At 44.8% G+C, this 26,487-nt stretch overlaps 1 protein-coding gene across 1 annotated transcript in view; it reads left to right on the plus strand.

The window, feature by feature from the left end:
- Window positions 1–20,677: 20,677 nt before the first annotated feature.
- card11 (caspase recruitment domain family, member 11) overlaps window positions 20,678–26,487 on the plus strand; it is a 201,837-nt gene continuing 196,027 nt past the window's right edge. Inside the window, exon 1 of the mRNA XM_070900006.1 lies at window positions 20,678–20,747. Coding sequence (XP_070756107.1) covers window positions 20,741–20,747 — 7 coding nt within the window. The 5' untranslated portion in view covers window positions 20,678–20,740. The remainder of the gene's footprint in view (window positions 20,748–26,487) is intronic.

A 26,487-nucleotide genomic window follows, 5' to 3' on the forward strand; every position in this document is an offset into this window, starting at 1 on the left:
GACTTTCAATTGCCGTCTGAGGTGATCGGCTAAGCCACCCGGTTTGGGTAACTGGGCGATAGTCAATTAATGCCGGCCTTGCCAGCAAGGCCCACATCCCAAGAATTAATATGAAAATAATGTCAGCGACCTGCCATCTTCTGAGAACGCAAGGGAACATTCTGGAAGCTGGCTGCATTTCAGTATGAAGGGATTAAGATAATATACTGATATACTGAGTTTATTCAGAAGCCTCCCACATTGCATTAAGATGAGAAAAGAGGAAGTAGAGAGGCCTCCTCACAGTCTCTCAAATTTAGACACTGCAGCTGTGCCTTTGGTGGTCTTTCTTGTGACTCGTGTACCACAGGGGTAGACTTCAGCCAATCACACGGTGTTAACCCTTCACGCTCGGTTAACCTTGACAAAGCTGCGGCAACAATTTAATTTTTTTACGCACCAAAATAAGAAAAAAAGAGAAAGAAGAACATTTGCGGCTCGCCGTGTCTGTCGGTAATTCAGTGGAAGCCGTGGCTCTGCCTTTAATTAATGTTATTTTCTGGCGCTGCAGTTTCCTCACGTTGATGGGCTACGCCTGTGACAAGCGAGTCGGAGCAGCAGAAATCAGCTTCCACGTTAAATGGGGTGCTTACTGAAAAGGTGGCTGAATCTGATGTCACATCACAGATGCCTTCAGAATACACGGCTACAACAAAAAAGTGGAGAGAGAGAGAGAGAGAGAGAGAGAGACAGAGAGAAAAAGCTAAACGGCATATATGTGTCAGGTCTCCAAAAGAGAAAATCTCTTATGACCTTAGATGCTGCAAGTTCCTTAGTGGTTTGTGGTTTTGCTATTAACAGAATGCATAGACAGGGCATGTGGCAGTCTGTTTCCGTTCTGGCACAGATAGATAAGAGCCGGTCCTGATCCATTTTGTACCAGGTGTAGTTACAGTGCCCTGTGACAAGCCAGAGTTTACAGTGTTCCACTGGAGCGAAGGGTCTCCTTTTGATTGGCCATTCTGCACTGCTTCAAGGGCTAACCTCGTACAATGTGAATCATATCAGTTTTTGCAGCTAGTGTTTTGCTCTTGGTAAAAATGTAGTATCCATATTGACACCGGCCACATTTTGTCGCAAATATCTCATCATGTATTGTGATGCCCACATTGCTAAAGCGTCTGCACACCTCAGCATGTTGGTTGAGGTGTCCCTATAAGCTGCGTCTAAGCGTGCTTTTAAAATGTTGCGGTATTTTCCTTTAAACAGCATCAAAGTGATGTGTTGTGGATGAGTCTTCTGTCATTTTATAGCCGGCAATAACAACACATGTTTCCAAATTGAAGGTCATAGAATCGTACAGCACGGAATGGGGCCAATTGACCTATCATGTCTATGCCAGCTCTCTGAAAGAGCCACCAATTAGTCTACCCCCTGCCCCCCTGCTCCTTCCCCACAGCCCTGCAAATATATTCTTTTTGAGTAGAGATCCAATTCCCTTTTGAAAGCTACTATTCAATCTGCTTCCTCCATACTTTCAGGCAGCGCATTCCAGATCAGAACAACATAAATCCAAGATGGCGTGGAATTTTCTCGACACTTTCAACCTTGACTCTATTGAGAAGAAAGTAGTTGGAAGCAATGAGTGCTTTTTAACATAAGAACATAAGCAATAAGAGTGGGACATGGGGCTCCTCGAGCCTGCTCCGCCATTCAATAAGATCACGGCTGATCTGATCTTGGCCTCAGACCCACTTTCCTGCCTGTTCCCCAAACCTTTGACTCCCCTGTAGTTCAAGAATATATTCAATGACTCAACCTCCACAGCTCTTTGGTGTGGAAAATTCCAAAATTCTGGGAGAAGGAATTCCTCCTCATCTCCGTCACGGCAGAATTCACTGAGTAGCACAATGTGTTGGAGAACCATTGGTGTCTTAGAGTGGAAGGACACGATGTGGGGAGATCTATTCGGGTAAAAAGGACCTAAAAAGGAGTGAGAGTTGTCCTAGTGTGCACAAACTGTACAGTAATTAAACTAATTGTCACTTTGAACAATTGAATAAACATAGAGTAGCGGTATTTTGATGACCAGCATGCAAGAGCATCCTTTGTGAGATGGAACCTTTGGCAATCCCTCTGGTTTAGAATGGAAATGTTTGAGTGCACTGCTGCTGCGGACTCCTCCTTCTTTGTTCCATTTTCTCTTTGAGGCCGGAGGTTTGGTGGTAGCTGAGCGTAATAGTGGTATTAAGACCGTAAGAACATAAGAAATCGGAGCAGGAGTAGGCCACCTGACCCCTCGAGCCTGCTCTGCCATTCAATAAGATCATGGCTGATCTGATCATTGGCTCAGCTCCACACCCTGCCCGCTCCCCATAACCCTTCACTCCCTTATCGCTCAAAAATCTGCCTATCTCTGCCTTAAATATATTCAAAGACCCCACCTCCACAAATCTCTGGGGCAGAGAATCCCACAGATTTACAACCCTTTGAGAGAAGAAATTCCCCCTCCATCTCAGTTTTAAATGGACGACCCCTTATTCTAAAATGATGCCCTCTAGTTCTAGATTCCTCCCTGAGTGGAAACATCCTCTCTGCAGCTACCCTGTCAAGCCCCCTCATTATCTTATGTCTCAATAAGATCACCTCTCATTCTTCTGAACTCCAACGAGTACAGGCCCAACCTGCTCAACCTATCTTCATAAGTCAACACCTTCATCTCAGGAATCAACTGAGTGAACCTTCTCTGAACTGCCTCCAATGCAAGTATATCCCTCCTTAAATAAGGAGACCAAAACTGTATGCAGTACTCTAGATGTGGTCTCACCAATATCCTGTATCATTGTAGCAGGACTTCCTCGCTTTTATCCTCCATCACCCTTGCAATAAAGGCCAACATTCTGTTGGTCTTCCTTAATACTTGCTGTGCTAACTTTTTGAGTTTTATGCACAAGGACCCCCAGGTCCCTCTGAACTGCAGCAATTTGTGATTTTTCTCCATTTAAATAATAATTTGCTTTTTAATTTTTCTGCCAAAGTGGAAAACCTCACACTTTCCCACATTGTGCCCACTTACTTAGCCTGTCTATATCCCTTTGTAGATTTGTTTGTGTCCTCCTCACAACTTGCTTTCCCACCCATCTTTGTATCATCAACAAACTTGGCTACATTACACTTGGTCCCTTCATCCAAATCATTAATATAGATTGTAAATAGTTGAGGCCCCAGCACCGATCCCTGTGGCATTCCACTAGTTACTGTTTGCCAACTTGAAAATGAACCATTTATCCCGACTCTCTGTTTTCTGTTAGTTAGCCAATCCTCTATCCATGTTAATATATTACCCCCAACCCTGTGAACTTTCATCTTGTGCAATAACCTTTTATGTGGAACCTTATTGAATGCCTTCTGGAAATCCAAGTACACCACATCCACTGGTTCCCCGTTATCCACCCTGCTCGTTACCGCCTCAATGAACTCCAGCAAATTTGTCAAACGTGATTTCCCTTTCATAAAACCATGCTGATTCTGAGTGACTAATTTATGCTTTTCCAAATGTCCTGCTACTGCTTCCTTAATAATGGACACCAGCATTTTCCCGATGACAGATGTTAGGCGAACTCGATTATAGTTTACTGCTTTCTGTCTGCCTCCTTTATTAAATAGGGCTGTTACATTTGCGGTTTTCCAATCCGCTGTTCAGGTGGTTCTGCCATGAATTTTATAGTAGGTGTTTTTTCTGGGTTTATTTGGCAGCTCTAATCTGCAATGGACTGCTGCTAAACAATGATTCGCTATTCTGGGTTTCTTAGATCACGTCTATTTGCTGGGAATGATTGCACTCCATAAACTGCACCATAACTCTGCCGATAATTGAAAAGTTCTCATAATCAAGGCCACCTTAAAACAGGGAGTCTTGTATTGGTTTTGCTCCGTTGCTGTGACAGTATAACAGCAGCTAGTGCTAAACACCCCTTTTACTGACTTCTTCTACTGCTCGTAAAGTGTGGGCAATCCTGCTTGGTCTCAAAGGTTGTGGGTTCAAGCACCAATCCAGAAACATGTGCACAGAATCCAGGCTGACACTTCAGCGTAGAACTGAGGGAGACACCGTCTTTCGGGCGAGATGTTAAACCGAGGCCCCGTCCGCCCTCTCAAGTGGACATAAAAGATACCATGACACTACTTTGAAGAAGAGCAGTGAGATGCTGTTGGGCTTACCACAAATTGCACGGAGGTAGTTCAGTAACACAATCGGCTGGATTTTCAATTGTCTAACACCTCAGTTAGCGGCCAGAGGGGGCGTTAGTGGGAGCAGAAGAGGTTACCGACTGGGAGCGCAGCGTTTAGCGCCCCGACCGAAAATTCATTAGAGGCTCACCGGGGGTGCAAACCAGTAGCGCCTGGCTGCTGCCAATCGCTCCGATCCTGACGTATTCCTGGTGCAACGCCCACGCTTGCGCCCCGGTCGGTAAATTCGGTGCGGCGTCTCATTGAGCGCCCGCCAAGAACGTCTGGAAAAACAGTCGGTACAGGTTTGCAGAGTCGTTAACTGGCGGCTACTTAAAGCAATGAGGAAGCGCTTCCCTCGGAGGTCACAGTCAGTGCAACGTTTACACACAGCACGGTGCGTGAGCCTCCGAGTTTGCGGCGGCAGACAGACATAACAGTTCAGCTTGAGAAATAGTGATCTTGAAAACTTTAATGGGTGCATTACTATGCCTTGCCTTTAAGACTCGGCTTTTCCCGGGATCTGAATCGGAGTTGGGCGCATGCGCAATGATTCAATTAAATTTAGCTTCGACATTTTTGTTAGCGTCCCCCCCAGCTCTAGTGTGCAGCGGCTGATTTATCGCCCCCGTCAGCTCTTCCACCGATTCTGACCAATTTCTGGGTGGGAGGCGCAAACTTTTTCAAGGTGCTAAAAGTACCGCTCCACCCGGATTAACGCCACAACAGAGGCGCGAACGCATCTCCCCCTATGTGTTGGAGAAACAAGGGTGTTTTGGCATGGAAGGACATGGCATGGGGAGGCCTATTTGGGTAAAAAGGACCAAAAATGGCAGGAGAGTTGCTCTTGTATGCGCAAACTGTAACGTAATTAAACTGATCGTCGCTTCCAACTGTTGAATAAGCATAGAATCGCAGCATTAGGAAAAGCTTTTTTTGGGCAGGTTCCTTTAGCTGATATTTGGCAGAACCAATGACCAGATGATTGTGAGGGAATGGGGCTTCAACATTGTACATTTCTGTCCATTCAACTCTGGTAATCCTTGGTGATTTTTCACCCTGAAGCTCTGTTTTACTGCAGTTAATTTACTGCCACAGGAATTGTTGGTCATTTAAAATAAATCAGTAAAGAATGTGGATAAATGTGTTTTTGTTTGTAATGTGTCCCTGGTCCTGGAGATTGAGTCGAGTGAATGTTCGCTGGATACCTGCCATTTGATAGGAATTGTTAAACCCAGGCGGTGAATGGCTGGTAGCAGTGAGAGTGAAAAAGAAATCGGGTTGTGAAACTCTTCTGCCGTTTCACCGTGAAGCAGAAGAAGGTGAAAGTGTCGCAGGAACGACAGCAGAAGAAGTGGAACAAGATAAAAAGGAAACAATGAAGAACAGCGTAGAAAGTAAAAGAAGACAATCTCTTGAAGAATGGGAAACCTAGATGATGAGCTGAAGCCCCAAAGTGCAAGGCACCATCGACCTTGAAACGAATTGAATACGAGGACAAGGGAAGTCAAGAGGCAATGATTCGCTCATGGTAGCGTGGGTTCTAAAAGTCCCTAGGTTCCGGGAGGAAGGAAATATGAGGGAGGTAAGGAGTTGGCAACAGATCAGTTTAGAAAATGTGATCACTAAAGACAAATTTTAGAAATAGTCCGAAGCATAACGTTAACAGCTAAAGTAAATCGATCGAAAAAACATTTCTTAATGCAATCTGTTTCAAGTATTTCAAATTCTTTGCTGTGCAGCAGTTGTCTATCTGTGTGTAGCATTCGTCGAAGCACAGTTTTCAATACTGCAGATGTGCTTTGTACCACCCTTCAACAAATGAGTTGATGCTGAGACTGTATGTCACTGTTTGTCTGTCCTAAAATGTTCGTCTACACAGCCATTTCAGACATCAATCAAAATACATTGCAGTGGCGGTTAACTGAAAACCGATCTATTTGCCTGATTCATGGATGAGAATGTAATTGCCAATCCCACTGTTTTTGTAATTTTACATATTCACAAAAACCAGACATAGCTTGCAAATGTATTTTTTTTAATTGAATTATCAAAAGCGTACATTTAAATATATATTTTATGAATATATATCTTTTGAATGCAGAGTGCTTGAGGGAAGAGTGCATTAATATATCCAGGTTTTTTGGCTTGATTTTGTTTGCACTGGGAGCGATGTGAGTCAAGGGGTTGAAGCAACATGTTTGGACTTGGCTTTCAGGCATTAGACCCGAGGATCTCTAAAACCCTGAATACTAGAGGTCACGTCAGTTGGGGTCATTGCTGTTCACAGGGTCAGCTGTGGCTCAGTGGGTCGCACTCTCGCCTGTGAGTCAAAGTCCCACTCCAGAGACTTGCGCAATTAATCTAGGCTGACACTCCAGTGCGGTGCCGGGGGAGTGCTCAAGCGTTGGAAATGTCGTCTTTTGGATGAGACTTTAAACCGAGGCCTCATTTGTCCTCTCAGCTAGATGCAGAAGATTATTTGGCACTCTTTTTGAAGAAGAGCAGGGCAAATCTCCTGGTATTCCTGGCCAAAAGTTATCTCCCAACCAACACAACCCGAAACAGATTATCTGGTCATTGCTGTTTGTGGGAGTTTGCTGTGTGAAAATTAGCTGCCGTGTTTCCGACATTACAACAGTGAGTGCACTTTAAAAGTGCTTCATTGGCTGTAAAGTGCTTTAGGACATCCTGATGCATTGGAAGGTGCTATATAAATGCAAGTTCTTGTATGACTGCAGCTTTTGATATTCCATATGATTTAAATTATGATACACTAGCAACATGGCTGTTTTTCATTTAGTCACAGCTAGTTGATTAAGTGAGTATTAATCCTTCAGTGAAGACATTGCAATAGATCAGCTATACAATCACATTGTCTCGTCTGCCTTGACTCTAATAAACCCAATCCCATAACCTCAATGGGGCATATTTTTAGAAGATGAATGCATGGAAATTATTTCATAGCGGTAATCTCATCATGGGTTTCAGATAATGGATATTGACCAGTGATTCTTGCTGTTGTAGTTTATAATGTAATTTGAATCCTTTGCGCTTACCGCTTTGGATTCATTCCATGTTATTATTCTTTATTTAAACCACATACGTGGACTGGACTGAAATCAATTATTTATTTATGATTCATTATTTCTGAATCTGTCACCCTTTTGACTCCGAGAATTTTCCACCACAGCCCCAGTGAGTGGCGGCAGCCTTTTCATCTGACCTCCCTCGCATTGGTTTCTATCAGTCGCAATTCTTTCAATTTTTAATGTTCACTTCTTGAAGATTGCTGATGATTATGACAAAAAATGGGTGAAAGCATTGCACGCTATTTTCTTTCACTCCATAATATGTCCACCGGCCTGCTCCTCACCGTGAATTCACCAACCGCACCACATCTTTATTTCAAGGAGCGTACTGCAACTTTGGGCAAGGGTTAGTCTCCACACAATACTGTAAACCCACCATGTTGCCTAAAAGTAATAAATAATCTGGTAAAACGCATCAGAATATGGTATAAGCAAGTTTCACCATGAGACTATGAGTGAATCAAAAGATTAGCCACTGGATGAGTCAACACCTTTGTAACCAGCTCACCCTTCAAAGTTGCGAACTGTGCATTTCAAATTTACTCAGTAGCTTATCTTCCATATGTAATAAATTCTTTATGATATACATTATAACAATTTCTTTACATCTCCGCTTTAATAATGCTCTTGTGCCGCTCTGTGAATTGTGGATTATTTTATTCGCCAATAATATTTATTGCAGCAGCCTCTCTCTTCAATTGAAGTTCATTTCAACTCTACTTGCTTTCATTTCCTTGTGCACATCTTTCAAAGAGGTGATATTTTAATAGAATTGTAGTCAAACCTTTCACTCCATGTACAACAGGGTGTGGTGTGGATGACATAAAGCATTTAACATAACACTGCGATGCAACATACAAAGGCCAATTAAAATGACTAATTTAGCAAAGTACTTGAATGTCACCTAAGGTTTCAAAGGAAGAAAAGTAAAAGAAGAAAGACTTTCATTTATATAGCACCTTTCACGACCACAAGCTGACTCAAAGCACCTTACAGCCAATGAGGTACTTTTATGAAGTGCGGTCACTGTTGTAATGTGGGAAAAGCGTCAGCCAATTTGCGCACAGCAAACTCCCACAAACAGCAATGTGATAATAACTAGATCGGTGTCAAAGGCCTTTGTAAGGTCGGAGAAGGCCATGTATAAGGGTTGGCGCTGTTCCCTGCATTTTTCCAGCACCTAGCGCACTGTAAAAATCATGTCCGTTGTGCCCCGGAGGGGACGAAATCCACACTGTGACTCCGGGAGGAGCCCCTCAGCCACAGGGAGAAGATGGTTGAGGAGGACTCTAGCGATGGCTTTTCCAGTGGCTGATAACAGGGAGATTCCTCTGTAGTTGTCACAGTCGGACTTGTCCCCATTTTTAAAGATGGTCACAATGGCTGCATCTCTGAAATCTCCCAGAATGCTCTCCTCCCTCCAGATGAAAGAAATGAGGTCACATATTCGTGCCAACAATGCCTCTTCGCCATATTTCAATGCCTCAGTGGGGATTCCATCCACTCCCGTAGCCTTTTTGTTAAGCTATCTTATGGCTTTTTCTACCTCAGTGTTGGGGTTTTACTGAGGTGGTGGTGGGTAGCATGCTGCGGGATGGAGTCGAGAACACTTGAGTCCTTCGGCCGTCTGAGGAAAAGAGTGTTCGAAGACCAGGCCCTCAAATATGCCACGAAGCTCACGGTCTACAGGCTGTAGTAATACCCGCCCTCCTGTATGGCTCAGAGACATGGACAATTTACAGTAGACACCTCAAGTTGCTGGAGAAATACCACCAACGATGTCTCCGCAAGATCCTGCAAATCCCTTGGGAGGATAGATGCACCAATGTTAGCGTGTTCGACCAGGCCAACATCCCAACATTGAAGCACTGACCACACTTGATCAGCCCCGCTGGGCAGGCCACATTGTTTGCATGTCAGACATGAGACTCCCAAAGCAAGCGCTCTACTTGGAACTTCTTCATGGCAAACGAGCCCCAGGTGGGCAGAGGAAATGTTACAGAGACACCCTCAAAGCCTCCCTGATAAAGTGCAACATCCCCACTGACACCTGGGAGACCCTGACAAAGACCGCCCCAAGTGGAGGAAGTGCATCCGGGAGGGCGCTGAGCACCTCGAGTCTCATTGCCGAGAGCATGCAGAAATCAAAAAGAACGTGTGGCAAACCAGTCCCACCCACCCTTTCCCTCAACGAATGTCTGTCCCACCTATGACAGGGACTGTGGTTCTCGTATTGGACTGTTCAGTCACTTAAGGACTGACGTTTATGAATGAATTAAGTCTTCCTCGATTCCGAGGGACTGCCTATGATGATGATGAATAACTAGATCATCTCTTTCAGTGATGTTGGTTGAGGACGGAATATGTTTAACTGATGTTGTTATGCCTATTGATAAGTTATACTCCATGCTGTATTGACAATAGTACGTTCACACCGTGCTTCAATTGTGGAAACGTGTTGTCGCTACCCACACATTCCAAACTGCTATGCAAACGAAGGCTTACAATAACGGCTCCGGTGAGAGCTGTGCCACATTATTTCCTTACCATTGATTCAAAAAGGAAGCACTCGAGTGTATAATAATACTAAACTATGGTCCACTGCTCCGGAAGGCTCTAATGATAAAGATATTAAATGTCATTGGGTTCAAAACCCAGCTAGCCGGCCTTAGCACTTCCTATGTCGCTTTTTACCTGGCAGCAAATCATCCAGAACAGTTTACCTAAATTAAACTAATTAAAATCTTCACAGATGGTAATTGGCATTGATGTGCTCACATCATAAAGACAGTCGTGTCATGCTGGAGCTGCAGTGGTCTGCAATGTGCTAGTGCATTTGACGTAAGGCTTCAATGTGATTTGTCTGTCAGTCTATGATCTGACACATACCGTCAAGGGGACAATCTGTTGCATGCAAATCTTGAAATAATATGTAATCAATTTATATGACGACCTAATCTTGTAGTGATTACATCACAAAGGACCACACTGTTGGAGATTTCTGTGGTACGTACGAAAATGTCAGGCTACAAAAGACCAGCTGGTCCATCTAGTCTGTCCTATATAGCTGTAATATACCTTATACATCAGGGTAACAGACTCCCTACTCACCTGGACCCATGTAACCTCCTGAGGGACAGGGGGAGAAAAACAGAAAAAGCCACAGGCCAATGAGCGGGTTGAAAAAAAATCAGAAGAATTCCACTCTGACCCCTTTAGGCAGTCAAAACTAGTTTCGAGAGTGCATTGACCCTGATTACACGATGGAGGGCCGACCGTTTCTACCAGGTGATTTTCTCCCCAGCTAGAAACTGGCCTAACTCTCTCTCGAAGGAATATGTTGAATCAGCATGAACCAGCAACCTGTACCACAGATCTACTATTCACTGGGAAGGGAAGATCTGTCTAATATCCAACATAGTTTTGCTTTTATGTTACTTGTAAGTGCGACCCCTGGTGCTGTCTAACTTGTCCAGTGAAATAATTTGGTGCACATGAACACAATCTAGTCCCTTCATTATTTTGTAAACATGCAATCATACGTACTGGCCCATAACTGGTGATTGTGGGATTCAACATGTCACAGTTCTGACCTCAGTATTCAGGTCGATTGAGCCTTCGAATCCTAATGCTCATTACAGCCTTCTGTCTTTTATACTTTTCCTTTTACCCCAGCTATTTGATCTTCAGCATTGTAATGTATTTGCTTCCTGGGTTCTTTAGCAACATAGCAACATATTGCTATTAAGAACCAGTTGGTTTATTAACAAAGGTTTAACAATCACACTACACATTACCAGTTCATCCACCAGGCTCACAACTGTATACCTCATCGTGGATGACCTAGACTCAACTGACTGGGGTTTTATTGAGTCATATGAACATCATGGGACTGGCTAAGTCACTCTCAGTGCATCAGCTCTGCAACTATTTTGTGTAGGAACATTAATACAAGTGCCCCCTGATTAAAGGGAGGGGGGGGAGGGGGATCACACTCCAGAAACTTTCAATCACGTGCCCCTTGTTTTTTTTTTGAGGGCACCAAAAACACAAATTAACAATTCAACATAAAGGGAACCTTTATCAAATCAAATCAAATTAAGTCAAATTAAAATTCTGTTCCCGGTTGAGATGATGCACTCCAGTCCCTCCGGTGCCCACCTCTCGCGGAAGGCCGCGAGCGTACCGGTGGACACCGCGTGCTCCATCTCCAAGGACACCCTGGCCCGGATGTAACCGCGGAAGAGAGGCAGCCAGTCGGGCTGAACGGCCCCCTCGACCGCCCGCTGCCTCGACTGGTTGATGGCCACCTTGGCCATGCCCAGGAGCAGTCGTACGAGGAGGCCTGCCCACTCCCCTCCGCACAGGGTGCCCAAAGATCAGAAGTGTGGGACTGAAGTACAACCAGAATTTGAGGAGCAGCCCCTTCAAATATTGGAAGAGGGGCTGCAACCTCACACATTTGACGTAAATGTGGAACACGGACTCCTCTAGACACAACAGCTCTACAAACCTTTGAGCATCCTCACAGGTGCATACATTACAAGCATAGAATTATGTAGTATTTTACAGCACAGAAACAGATCTTTAAACTTATGAAGGGGTTCGATAAGGTAGATGTCATTATCATCATCATAGGCAGTCCCTTGAATCGAGGATGACTTGTTTCCACGTCAAAAAGTTCACAGGTATTTCAATGATAGACCTAAAATTCCAGGTCCGAACTAAATCTTGAAGGGTGGAAGATGCCTGCGCATCTTTTTTTAACATGTGTTGCACACCAGCCATCACACGGGCTTGACAGAGCAAGGATTAACCAAGACAACTGAAGACCAGCTCTGCTGCACGGACCGAGTGCGCACACATATCGCAGTGTGGGTGGGCCCCGAACTCACGCCTCTCCTGGGCCCCGATCACATCCCTCTACAATCTCTCACCGCTCCTTCGCCCCGACCTCGCTGCTCCTGCTGTACCTGTCCACGCTCCAATCAGCGACCTGGACCTTGGTGACGTCCCTCTTTACTGCCATTGCTCTCCTGCTCCAGCACGTGCTGCTCCCTGGAGAGGTAGGCCGCCACACTGCTCCTTCTGCTCCCCGGCCTGCTCCGATGGTGCTCGCAGGCCCCGGGTTGCGCAGACTGCTCGGCGGGATGTAGAGTGGGGGAGACCCACATTCTGTCCAATTGGTCTCTGCTCCACACAAGCCTCCTCCCACTCTATTTCATCTCACCCTATCAACATATTCTTCTATTCCTCTCTCCTTCATATACTTACCTAGCTTCCTTTTAAGTGCATCTGTGCTCTTTGCCTCAACCTCTCCCTGTGGTAGCGAGTTCCACATTCTCACCACTCTCTGGATAAAGATGTTTCTCCTGAATTCCTTATTGGATTTATTAGTGACTATCCTATATTTTACAGCCTCTAGCTTTGGTCTCCACCACAAGTGGAAACATATTCTCTACGTCTACCTTATCGAACCCCTTCATAAGTTTCAAGACCTTGATCAGGCCACCCCTCAGCTTTTCCTTTTTTCACATTACATGATTAAATAAAGAGTGAAAACCAACATGAAGAAGCTAATAAGAATAGATACCTCATCAATAACTCAATTTATAAGCTGATTTTCTCACCAGCAAGCTCTTTTTACATTGGACTCATTAAATCAGTATAACTCTCCTATTTCGTTATCTTGTCACAGATTTCTTTCCTGTTTGATATAGTTGCTATTCTCTCAAGTGAAAAGACCAATTCTAAGCCTGCCTTTGATTCTGTATCATTCAGCTAAACTCTAATTAAAAGATAATGTTATGTACTTGCAATGATATCTGTGTTTACAGTGCTCTCTTGCTTGATATCACCATGCAGTGCGCACATTACCAATTAGCTTCTCCTGGTTACTTCATATTAAAAGTCAGTCTTTGTTCAAAGGTTCCATGGCCCTCATCTTCGAATAACTGTGTAGCTGTACAATTGTAACTATTTTAAGACATCACCATTTTAGAATCATACTTCCCTTTCAAACAAGCAAAGGGTAAATGTTAACATTACTACAATCTAAAGACAAATCAATAGAGGTACTACATTAGTGCACTTAATCAGATCAGTTTACAAAACTCTGCTGCCAGTCTGATTAACCCTTTCCTTACAAAAGCAAAATACTGCGGTTGCTGGAAATAGGAAATAAAATCAGAAAATGCTGGAACTACTCAGCGGGTCAGGTAGCAACTGTGGGGAGAGAAACAGAGTTAACATTTTGGGTCAATGACCCTTTGTCAGAACTGGTAAAAGTTAGAGAGGTAACAGGGTTTTAAGCAATTGTCGGGGGCAGGGAAAGGGGAGAGGGGAGGAAAGAACAAAAGGGAAGGTTTGTGATAGGGTGGGAGGCAGAAGAGATTAAATGATAAAAGGAATGATGGTGCAGGGAATAAGGAGATTGCACCATCATCCCTTTTATTTTTTAATCACTCTCGCCGTCCACCCTATCACTGACCTTCCCTTTTGTTCTTTCCTCCCCTCGCTCATCCTTTCCCTGCTCCTGCATTTGCTTAAAACCTGTTACATCTCTAGCTTGTCCCAGTTCTGATGAAAGGTCACCGACCTGAAACATTGGGCCTGAAATTCCAGTCGAAGGCTTCCTTTGGACAAACGCCTCCGACCGGAGAATTTTTAACCAATTTACCAGTGGTCCCGACGGCGCCTGCGATTGCATTGGGGAGGCCTTCTCTTCCTGCACTGCAGAGCATGCTCCCATCCTCGACATTCGGGCGCAGAAGACGCAGTCACATGTGACCACACAACAATCAGGTACAGTATTCTCATTAATAGCAATGGGGACTCCATATCTATGAGTTCTTATTGCTATTAATGAGAAAAATAACCCAAACACACTAAACACAACATAAAAAATAAAAAAACACACCTCTTATATTTCACATTAATTGAAATTAAAGTTCATTAAATGTTTTAGAAAAAAATATTTTTAAAAAAAGTGTTTTAATTAGGGTATAAAATAAACTTACCTTAGTGGACAGGGTTTTTAACATAAAAATGTGTTTTTAAATTTTATTTTTAACATGTTTTTTTATGTTTTAAAACTCTTCCGCTGGTAAAAGTAAGCTATGCACCTGCTTTTAGCAGGCACAAGAGTTTGGAGGACATTCGCTGGGCAAGAGCTGGGCAAATAGGGAGGGGATGGAAGAACAAAAGGGAAGGTCAGTGATAGCGATTTCCCTCACTGGCAGATTGGTGCGAGTGATTAAAAGATCAAAGGGGTGATGGTGCAGTCTTGCCCATGCGAATGTCCTTTTCCCCAAGATGCGGAGGATCTGTCAAGCCAGAACTTGACAGATTGGAAATGCTTTTGCGATGCCTCCCCAGGTCCGTACACACTCCGTCCGGACCCGGGGAGGGCGGGATTTCAGGGCCGTTAACTCTCTTTCTCTCTCCACAGCTGCTACCTGACCTGTTGAGTATTTCCAGCATTTTCTGTTTTTAACCCTTTCCTTACACTGGGACGTATATCCGGCAGCCTCAGATGTGGATTCTCTGCTGCCTGAGAAGCAGCAAGCAATAATTAATTTGAAAACTCTGTGTGCGGGGACCAGCCAGAATGAATCCAATAAAGATTCATTTTTGTAGCATAAATACACTACCAACATTTGGAACTGTTGACGATCCACCAATCTCCATTATCCATGGGGCAACGTGGAGATGGGGGCTAAAGGTTTGCTCCACTATAGCTGATAATGGAGATTGCTACCTTTTTTTTGTATTTGTTCCTGGGTTGTGGGCATCGCTGGCAAGCCCAGCATTTATTGCCCATCCCTAATTGCCCTTGAGAAGGTGATGGTGAGCCGCCTTTTTGAATCTCTGCAGTCCGTGTGGTGAAGGTACTCTCACAGTGCTGTTAGGGAGGGAGTCCCAGGATTTTGACCCAGTGACGATGAACTAATGGCTGATATATTTCCAAGTCAGAATGGTATGTGACTTGGAGGGGAACTTGGAGGTGGTGGTGTTCCTAGTGGCATGAAGCCATTTAATAATTGCCATGTGTCGCATTTCCTCGTTTAACCTCGCCCTCTTCAGTCGGCCTCTCATGTTCTTGGCACAGGGGCCGATCCAACCGACATCTGCACAGATGTTGTTCCCACCAACCTGCCAGTGAGGGAAAGGGACATGTCCTTAAGCCAGCCAGCTCTCCCACCCTACTCTACCCAGGTCGGCAAGTTCACCACACATGGAAAACAAAACCCCAAGCCCAAATTGCAGTTGAGGCGGGAATCCTAATTGTCCGCACTTTGAGAGCCTCGCGGGAATAACCTGTCTATTGTCCGATTCCTGCTTATATAGATTCATTGAATATATTTACGGGGGAGATAGACAGATTTTTCAACGATAAGGGAGTCAAAGGTTATGGGGAGCGGGCAGGGAAGTGGAGTTGAGGCCAAGATCAGATCAGCCATAACCTTATTGAATGGTGGAGTAGGCTCGAGGGGCCAAATGGCCCACTCCTGCTCCTATTTCTTATGTTCTTATGTTCCAATCATGTAACTTCATGAACTGATTATAGTGAAATGGAATAATTTTAAACGTGCTCAATAATATGAAGACTACTAATAGCTAAAGCCTTAAGATCGGCTGGAAAAGTAATTATGATTGTCTCCATTGTCATATTGAAGCCCCCTTCATGTGTTGGTAATTGATTCCGGCCAAGGGCATGATAGCAGGCCACCTTCTTGTTGTAATTGTTACAATACTATTGAAAGGAAAACAACTCGGGAGAAGTTCCACACTCAAGGTTATCTATGACACAATATTTATCACTACAGCCTTTCGTAGCAGTGGACCATAGTTTAGTGTTATTATACACTCACGTTAAGGTATTAAGTGTCATTGGTTCAAAGCCCATCACATTTAAAATATAGCTGTCCCTATTGCCTGCTAATTACTGTCACTGGCAATTGAGCAGAGGCTATTGCCCATGAACTCACAACGTACATTGATGAAAAGCTATCCTGCAGGGGTAGTGTCCTATGCTCATCACTTTAAGTGACTGGGAAGCAATGTTCTCTGCTTTTTATTCACACCTAGAATTCCTTTTGAATTAGTGAACAGGAAAAGATAGCTCCTGAGTTTTAGAGTGCATTTGGTCTCAGAGTGTGATACATTGAATGCAGTTTTGGGTTTCAGGTAAACTACTAGCCCTTCAACTACAAGACAGACTGTGAGTATGCAGTATATATACATGCACACGTACATATATATACATACACATCTATGCACCTATATACATATATACACATGTACAATTGTAAAGAAAGAACTTGTATTTATATAGCGCCTTTCACAACCACAAGATATCCCAAACCACTTTACAGCCAATGAGATACTTTTGAAGTGTAGTCACTGTTGTAACGTTGAAAACGCAGCAGCCAATTGCGCACAGAAAGCTCCCACAAACAGCAAGTGATAATGACCAGAAAATATGTTTTCGTTGTGTTGATTGAGGGATAAATATTGGCCAGGGCACCGAGGAGATGGCCAGGACATCAGAGATAACTCGCTTGCTCTTCTTCAAAATAATACTATAAAATCTTTGAAGTCCACCTGAGAGAGTCGATGGGGTCTCGGTTTAACATCTCATCCGAAAGACAGCACCTCCGACAGTGCAGCACTCCCTCAGCACTACACTGGAGCGACAGCCTAGATCTTTTGTGCTCAAGTACCTGGAGTGGGACTTGAACCCACAACCTTCTGACTGAGGCGAGTGTGGTATTGAGCTGACACTTGTACAGATGTATACCTATTCATATATGCACATATACAGATATCAACAAAAGCAGACATTGATGAGGAGATTCAACACCGCCTCCAGTGCGCCAGCGCAGCCTTCGGCCATCTGAGGAAAAGAGTGTTCCAAGACCATGCCCTCAAATCTACCACCAAGCTCATGGTCTACAGGGCTGTAGTAATACCCGCCCTCCTGTATGGCTCAGAGACATGGACCATGTACAATAGACACCTCAAGTCGTTGGAGAAATACCACCAACGCTGCCTCCGCAAGATCCTACAAATCCTTTAGGAGGACAGACACACTAACATTAGCGTCCTTGACCAGGCCAACATCCCCAGCATTGAAGCACTGACCACACTTGATCAGCTCCGCTGGGCAGGCCACATTGTCCGCGTGCCAGACACGAGACTCACAAAGCAAGCACTCTACTCGGAACTCCTTCATGGCAAATGAGCCAAAGGTGGACAGAGGAAACATTACAAGGACACCTTCAAAGCCTGCCTGATAAAGTGCAACATCCCCACTGACACCTGGGAGTCCCGAGCTTAAAGACTGCCCTAAGTGGACGAAGTGCATCCGGGAGGGCGTTGAGTGCCTTGAGTCTCATCGCCGAGAGCATGCAGAAATCAAGCACAGGCAGTGGAAAGAGCGTGCGGCAAACCAGTCCCACCCACCCTTGCCCTCAATGGGACTGTGGCTCTCGTATTGGAATGTTCAGCCACCTAAGGACTCCTTCTAAAAGTGGAAGCTAGTTTTCCTCAATTCCGAGGGACTGCCTATGATGATGATATACAGATATACATATACGCACACATATATACGCATATATACATATACACATATACACTTACGCATATATACATAGTAACTGCAGCTTTTGGAATCAGAAGTCACTAACAGCAACTATACCAAAATGCTTTCACAGAGAAAGTGGAATTTCCGTTGAAAGCCATTGAGATTAGACAGGGCAAGTGAAGATAACTGCCCATAATGGAGAAATAGATTGAGGAGCAATGGCTTGACAGAAGCTTTGATTTTTAGTACTTCTCTAAGCTGTCAATGCCGTTTATCTGCTTTTGAGTTGTTGAGGCTGGAAAAGTCAAGGCATTGTACAAGCATGATGTTTAGCATGCTGGCAAATGATAGTTATTTTACCCTTTGGACTGAAGTCCTCACTCGCTGGAAACAATCACATGGTGAAATAAAACTTCCTCATTAAAGTTGTTGAACTACTTCAAGTTAGTCTGCTGTTGTTGGGCAAAGTAGGGGAGCAAAGTGACATTGGAAGCATGATCAGAGGAAAGAATTCAAAGAAATCGGAGAATTCAATAGTCTATGTGATAAGATGCTCCTGGTTATGTCATTCTCCATTGGTCTCAAAAGACGGTCGCCGTATACATGGTATAAATAAGTCAAATAATTGATCATTCTGTCTCAAAACAATCTAGTCAGCGCTTTACACTTTTTGCCCTTGTATCCTGTTGAAATTCCAAATTGCACTAATTGAGGTGTTTAAGATGATTAAAGGAGTTGATAGGATAGATAGAGAAAAACTATTTCCTCTGGCGGGTGAAGTCCAGAACAAGGGGCCAGAGCCTTAAAATTAGAGCGAGGATATTCAGGGGTGATGGCAAGAAGCATTTCATCACACAAAGGGCAATGGAAATCTGGAACTCTCTTCCCCACCAAAAAGCTGTTGAGGCTGGGGATCAATTGAAAATTTCAAAACTCAGATTGATAAATTTTTGTTGGATAAGAGCATTAAGGGTTACAGAACCAAGGCGGGTAGATGGAGCTTAGATGCAAATCAGCCATGATCTCAATGATTGAATGGCGGAACAGGCGCGAGGGGTTGTATGACCTAACCCTGTTGCTATGTTCCTGTGTATCAGAAACGAGTGGCAAGTGATTCTTTTAAAAGAGTTCTTTAAAAATCAGCGAGAAGGTGAGTTTGGTTAGTGGCCCAAGGCTGGTAACTCTGACACTCCAACATACCAGCTAATTACCAGACAATCAATCGTCTTGGGCAATCCATCATATCAAGGATGACTTGCTTTCACGCCAAAAAGGGATGAGTTCACAGGTGTTTCAATGAAGGACTTAATATTCCAGGTCCCAAACTACGTCCTGAAGGGTGGAAGATACCTGTGTGTGGATTTTTTTAACGTGTGGTGGCCGTTGCACGCCAGCCATCACAAGGGCTTGACAGAGCTAGGTCTTGGTCCACTTGCAAGGGTTATCCAAGACGACTGGAGACCAGCTCTGTTGCATGGGCCTAGTGCGCACACATATCTCAGTGTGGGCTGGCCCGTGCTGCCCATGGGTCCTCGCCTCTTCTGGCCCCAAACTCACGCCTCTCCTGGGCCCCGATCGCGCCCCTCCACGATCACTCGCTGCTCCTGCGCCCCAACCTCGCCGCTCCTGCTGTACCTGCCCACGCTCCAATCAGCGACCTGGACCTTGATGACGTCCAATCCAGTCGCCCTCTTCGCTGCCGTTGCCCTCCTGCACCAGCTCGCGCTGCTCCCTGGAGTCTTATGCCTCCACGCTGCTCCAGGCAATTACCAGACAACTGTTAGAATCACTCACTTGCTGCTCAAAGTCCGTACACTGCTGTCGATAGCGTAACGAAAGAGTCGCTGCATTTAAATAAAGAGGGCTGAATGGATTGTCGTTGAAAGCACATCCAAAAGAAATGATGCTCATTTGTTCAACCACGCAGCACACCGGCCCTTTAAATATCTGAGTGCCAGCCTTGGATTGGTAGCTCCCCTGCACGGTATCAGCGAATCGCAACCTTCGACTCACCTGGTTTTTAGGGAGTTCAGCACAAGCTGATCAAGAAGTGCAGACAGGGACAGGGGCTGTACGGGGGCTTGTAGTGTTATGTCTTTGGCTGATGCTTACAATGATGACCTGGCATACCTTTGCGTGCTACGTTTTCAAAATATCAGAATTCTCATCCTTGTTTTCAAATCCCTCCATGGCCTCACCCCTCCCAGTCTCTGTAAGCTCCTCCAGCCCCACAAGCCCCCGAGATGTTTGCGCTGCTCTAATTCTTCCTTCCTGAGCATCCCTGATTATAATCGCTGAAACATTGGTGGCCATGCCTTCTGTTGCCTGGGCCCCAAGCTCTGGAACTCCCTGCCTAAACTTCTCCGCCTCTCTACCTCTCTTCCCTCCTTCAAGACGCTCCTTAAAACAAACTGTTGTGTGTAGAAGAACTCCACGAGGCTGAGTACTGGGAGCTAAACTTAGTGTGACCTTAGTCGTCTTTATTATAACTCCAGAGTGCCTCAACAACATGGCAGCCAACCTTTTATACTGGCCCTGTACGTGTATGCAGGTGACCATTAGGACTCCAACAGTCGCGCCCTCTGGTGGCAAGTATTACAAAGTTACATATATAACACAAACCTCTTTGGCCAAGCTTTTGGTCACCTGCGCTAATTTCTACTTATGCGGCTCGGTGTCAAATTTTTATTGCATAATACTCCTGTGAAGTGCCTTGGGACGTTTCACTATGTTAAAGGCGCTATATAAATGCAAGTTGTTGTTGTTATTATCAACAGAAAACAAATACCAGTGTGATTTAACACAACGGAAACCCTCCACGAAATTAGACCTGATCTCCTCTGAAAGTTAAATGTCAGGTAAGAAAATTTAAGTCATTTTCTCAACGTTTTTAATGAGGACGGATTGTCGGTCCTTGCTGGGTGTGGAAGGTGATGTGTTCCTCTCACACCAAGCCTGGCACATGCTGATTGAGTGTTGCCATTGGAAATGATGGAGGAGTCTGTGATCCATTTAGACTCCGTCACCAGAAATCAGGCAACAAGCAAATGGAGGTGGTTCCGGCCTCTGCGTATTGCAGGTGGAAATTCTCACAAGAACAGCAATTGCCCTATATTGGCAACGTTTCACTGTGTTAACCCACCTCAGTGCAGATGATGTGCATGGGCTTGGAGGAAATTTGGTACTTTTTCCCATTCCATATTTAAGGTATTTAACAAAAGAATCAGAGGAGACATGAGGAAAACATTTTTTACACAGCGAGTTGTTATGATCTGTCTGATAGGGTGGTTGAAACAGATTCAATAATAACTCTCAAAAGGGAATTGGATAAAAACTTGAAGAAGGGAAATTTACAGAGCTTGGGGAGAGACTAGGGGGCTGCAGGACTAATTGGATCGCTCTTTCAGAGAGCTGGCACAGGCAAGATGGGCCGAATGGCCTCCTTCTCTGCTGTATCATTCAATGATTCTATGATTCATAGAGCTATTAAACGATTGAGAAAAATTAATCACGATTCATTTCTCAATTAATTTTTTAAAAATCTCAATTAATCTTGGTTTTCATCGCATATTCAATTACTACATCCATCTCATTCAAGTTTGTTTAATTAATGACGTGATAATTATTATTATTACACAAAATGATATCGAAAAAAACCTTTGAGTCATCATATCCGAAAGTGCAAATTAAAAAGGAAAATTGGTGGGCTTTACATTGCCACAGGCAGAAAATGAAATGCAACGTAGCCTACGAGTCTCAACAAAGCTTCCGTTGTATTTTTTGCTGTCATTTAGCTAGTTGCTTGAACAGACAATGTTTGTTTACATTTTCGGGAGATAATGCTGCTGACAACTTGACCAGAATGTGAGAAGAGTCGTTCCCATGGCACTGTAGTTTTCTTCTTAGTTTTCAAATCCCTCCATGGCCTCGCCCTTCACTTTCTCTGTAATCGGCTGCAGCCTCACAACCTCCCCGAGATGTCTGCACTCCTCTAATTCTGCTCTCTTGAGCATCCCTGATTTTCATCGTTCAACCATTGGTGGTCGTGCCTTCTGTTGCCTGGGCCCCAAGCTCTGGAATTCCCTCCCTAAACCTCTCGCCTTCTCCACCAATCTTTCCTCCTTTAAGACACTCATTAAAATCTACCTCTTTGACCAAGTTTTTGGTCACCCATCCTAATTTCTCCTTATGTGGCTTGGTGTCAAATTATCATAATACTCATGTGAAGCGCCTTGGGACGTTTTACAATGTCATAGGCGCTATATAAATACAAGGTGGTGTTGTAGTCGATGGGACGAATGGCCTCCTCCTGTGCTGTAAATTTCTATGATATTGCTAGGTATACACATTCCAGCTTTGCGAAACTTGTATGGGCACCAATAGACTCCAACCAGCATTCCAGAGGACAGTTGTTTATACGGCGAACTGGCTGTGCCTTAAAATAGTCCAAAGCAGTGATGCTTGGCATCGTTCCTTTCCATTCGTCTTCAGAATGAGGGTACGATAGCATAGTGGTTATGTCACTGGACTGGTAATCCAGAGGCCTGGACTAATAATCCGGAGACGTGAGTTCAATACCTGCCACGGCAGCTGGGGAATTTAAATTCAGTTAATTAAATAAAGTTGGAATAAAAAAACTAGTATCAGTAATGGTGATCATGAAAATACCAATTGTCGTAAAAACCCATCTGGCTCACTAATGCCCGTTAGGGAAGGTAATCTGCTGTCTTTACCCGGTCTGGCCTATTTGTGACTCCAGACGCACAGCAATGTGGTTGACTCTTAACTGCCCTCTGAAATGGCTCAGCGAGACACTCAATTGTACCAACCCACTACAAAAAACAATAAGAAGAATAAAACCGGATGGTCCACTCGGCATTGACCTTGGCACTGATTATGGACATGGCAATGGCACAGCCAGCCCAGTAACTCCCTCCCAAACAGCACTGTGGGAGCACCTTCACCACATGGACTGCAGCAGTTCAAGAAGACCACTCACCACCACCTTCTCAAGGGCAACTGGGATGGGTAGTGTTAAAACTGGCACAGTATGGACAAAACCGCAGAGTTGGCAACATAGCTCTCTCCCCAGGGACCCGGTCACATACCCGCAGGGCTCCAATGGGGACTTCCAACTTTGGGAGTTTGTCAAATTCAGCAGGAGTGTTCATGATAGATTGTACTTCGGACATGACTGTGATAACTAATCTATTTCTAAGCAGTCGCTGGGCCATCTGAAATGTGGAGTTCCATCCAGTTGAAGCATCTTGCACAAGGGACTCTTGCTTTTGTCCATTTGCGACCTGTTGTATTTCTAGTTCTGTGGTATTAGCTGGACTATGTGTGGTTTTCTACATTTTGCCAGTAAGTTTTCAAACCCGACAGCATTAAGCATTTTGTGATCGATGGGTGCAGACTGTGTTCGAATGGTAAAAGATTGGCTGTTGCTATCATACTGTGTGCATTGTCGATGCTAATTTTTGTTACCTAGCCTTGTATATCTCACTTTTTCGCAACATCTGCACATGTTTCACTATAGTATTTGTCTTCGGTATGTTTGACTGTAGTGTCCAAACAGCATCAGTCACGTGTGCAATGATTCGAAGATAGCTCATGGACGTCCTTGAGTAGCACTGTCGCTGTAGACTTTTGTGGTTATGCAGATCATATATTCATGATTCAATCGTTCCTCTGGAAGGCAAGGTGTACAGCTGATTGGACGATGGGTCTGCTGTCGGTAGCTATCCACTCTGCGATACCATTGGTAACATTGGCCCAGAATTTGCCGGGAAAATACCAATGAGTTTACTTAATGTGTAAATCGGCCAGCAACTTGTGGCAAGTTAGAGATACCACGCAAGTTGCAAATTGTCACAAGTTGCTTGACGATTTGCGCCGCTTTGCCATTAGCCTTGTGAATGGGCAGCTCGCCCTCAACCTCGCGCTGAGTTTCATGCAATTGCTGCATTTACACATTGATTACTCATTAAACCTGGTGCAGAAAGATAGGGCTTGGAATTAACAGTGTAAGGACCCCTTTCATGAGGAGATTTATGTTCCTACAATGCCACTCAACCTCTCCAACCCATAAGGGGAATAATTGAACCTGTGGAGTCTCATTCCTGCAGGTAGTAAATTATTCTTAGAGATTTTTAATATTTAAAATTTAAATTAAAAGCAAATCTTACTTTTCATTTCTGTTGCTTTTTTCGTGCTCTCACTCTTAATCCAATCTTTCTCTCCCTCTCTTTATGTTCCTGATTTGACTGTAATTCACCCCATTTCTTATTCTGTCGTTTCTCTCTTCCTTTCTTTATCCTTAAATCCCATGGGTTAAAGAGATAGATGGTTGGTCCCATCGTTTCCCGAGGTCCCAGATGCCCCATTGCCCTCACTGCCCTGTTATCAGCATGCACTTCCAACAATTTGCAGCGCAAAGATTTGTCATGTATCTTACATTTGTTATATATAACTGTATCCTAACATGCAATACATGACTGTAATAAGATATGACCTGTAACCACCAGCATATCTTAGCACCAGGGGTGCACTTGCAAGAGACAGGTATATAAGGACAGGTCTCGGGCAAATGCAGCATTCCAGAGCTGTGAAATAAAGGTGCAGGTCCAGAGTGACCTTGATTTCACTACATGCCTCGTGTGAATCTGTACTGAGGGGACAGGACTTTACAAGATTTTTCAAGTTGAGAGTGTGAGGAAGCAAATATAAGAAACGGGGCACGCCACGCGATGCATCGCTCCAGCAAAATCCGGCCCATTATTGCACTTGATTCACGGGCGTGCTGCGATCCCGACTTTCTAAGGGTACTCTGTCACAACTGATGGATTTTATTTCTTGTGGCAGAGTATCCAGTGCTACCATGCACCACAGTGCTCTTGCGCTAGGGAGGGGTGAAGAAACCAGCCAGGGTTCCCACACCTGATCAGTGACCGTCTTACATAAGAATGAGGAGCAGGAGTAAGCCTTATGGGCCCTCGAGCCTGCTCCGCCATTCAATAAGATTATCTTCGACCTCAACTCCACTTTCCTGCCTGAACACCATGGGGCTGAAATTGCCCCCTCCTTAAGGCCTGTTACCCCTGCAAACCGGCGGCCACGCTGCAGAGTGGAGTGGCTGTCGATGTTTACTGGAATGGCCGCTGTTAGCCCAATTGCCCTCCTGAGTTTTCCCGCCGGGCCCCAATCCCCCCCCCTTACCGCCCCGCTGCTGCCGATCCGTCTTCAGCGCTTCACCACCGTGCACACCGCCGATCTGACCCCCCGACGGCGACATTCCCCTCGGAAAATCTTCATCCCGCCCGGCAGTGCCAAAACAAGCTTTTTCTCTGTGGTCCGGTGAGGCTGTAGCCTTCTGCAGCGGCAATGTAGCTTCCCTTAAAGGGGAGGGCGCACTGCCGCTGCCGCCATTTTTTGTCAGCCGACTGCCATGTCGGCGAGACAGTTATGCCCCCAGGTTCAGCTGGCAGGCTGGCATCCACTTCCTGGTGGCCCAGTGGGCCGAAGTTTTAAAACCGCGAAGGCTCTCCCCTTTAAGTGAAGGTGGGGAGCTGTGGTGACGCGGTGCCGTGATGATGTCATCGTGGCGGTGACTCCGCACCGCCCCCAACTTCCGCCCCTCAGTTTCTGTCACCGCCGCGTCTTTGCCCCTCAGGAGTAGTCACCGCCCTCATTTACACCGACTTCCGGATCAAAACAAAAAAAAACAAAGAGCTGAATGTCGCTCACGAGGCGACCTGAACCGCTGCTGTGGTTAGAAGATAAGAACATAAGAAATAGGAGCAGGAGTCGGCCATTTGGCCCCTCGAGCCTGCTCCGCCATTCAATAAGATCATGGCTGATCTGATCATCAAAACGGCGGGGGAACACCCCGTTTCAGGTGAAGGGCAATTTCTACCCCTCTAACTCTTCATTCCCTTAAAGTCCAAAAATCCATCTATCTCAGCCTTGAATATACTCAGCCTTGAACAACTGAACATCCACAACCCTCGAGGATATAGAGAGTTCCAAAGATTCACAACCCTTTGAGTGAAGAAATATTTAATGGAAAAGTATATAGGTGGGGACACTGGGTGAAGGCAGGGCAACTTCAGTGCCTCACGCAGTTGAACAGCCTGTTGACGCTGAACCATCTTGGCTCAGGCAGGAGGAAGGTCCATTGAGGCAGGCTGATGCGAAGCTACCTATGGCAATGTAACTGTGGGATGAAAATGGAGGTGGGGGACGGAAAGTGAATGCAATGAAATAATATCAGGAATTGAGAATGTGATCCCTTTTTAAAAAAAAAAATCTGACTTTCAAAGTTCTTGAAAAAGAATCGTTCACCTCGATCTTAATTATACAGACAGAGATCTTGCCCATTTAAAAGGCTGAGAGACAATTATCGCCTCATTTGTATTCATCTCTTTATTGCTGCAAACCTCTTTATCACTTCAAATCTCAAATTCTTTGCAACCTTTCAAAGTTGCATTGCAGACTGGCCTCATTTGCCGTTTGAGATTTGTGGCACTGATCGAGTTAATGTGAGCGTTGCTGGTTTACCTAATGGGAAGAAAACGCAAATGAGGCAAGAGGAACACT

The sequence above is a fragment of the Pristiophorus japonicus genome, chromosome 15, assembly GCF_044704955.1.
Source record: "Pristiophorus japonicus isolate sPriJap1 chromosome 15, sPriJap1.hap1, whole genome shotgun sequence".
Taxonomy (NCBI): Eukaryota; Metazoa; Chordata; class Chondrichthyes; family Pristiophoridae; genus Pristiophorus; species Pristiophorus japonicus.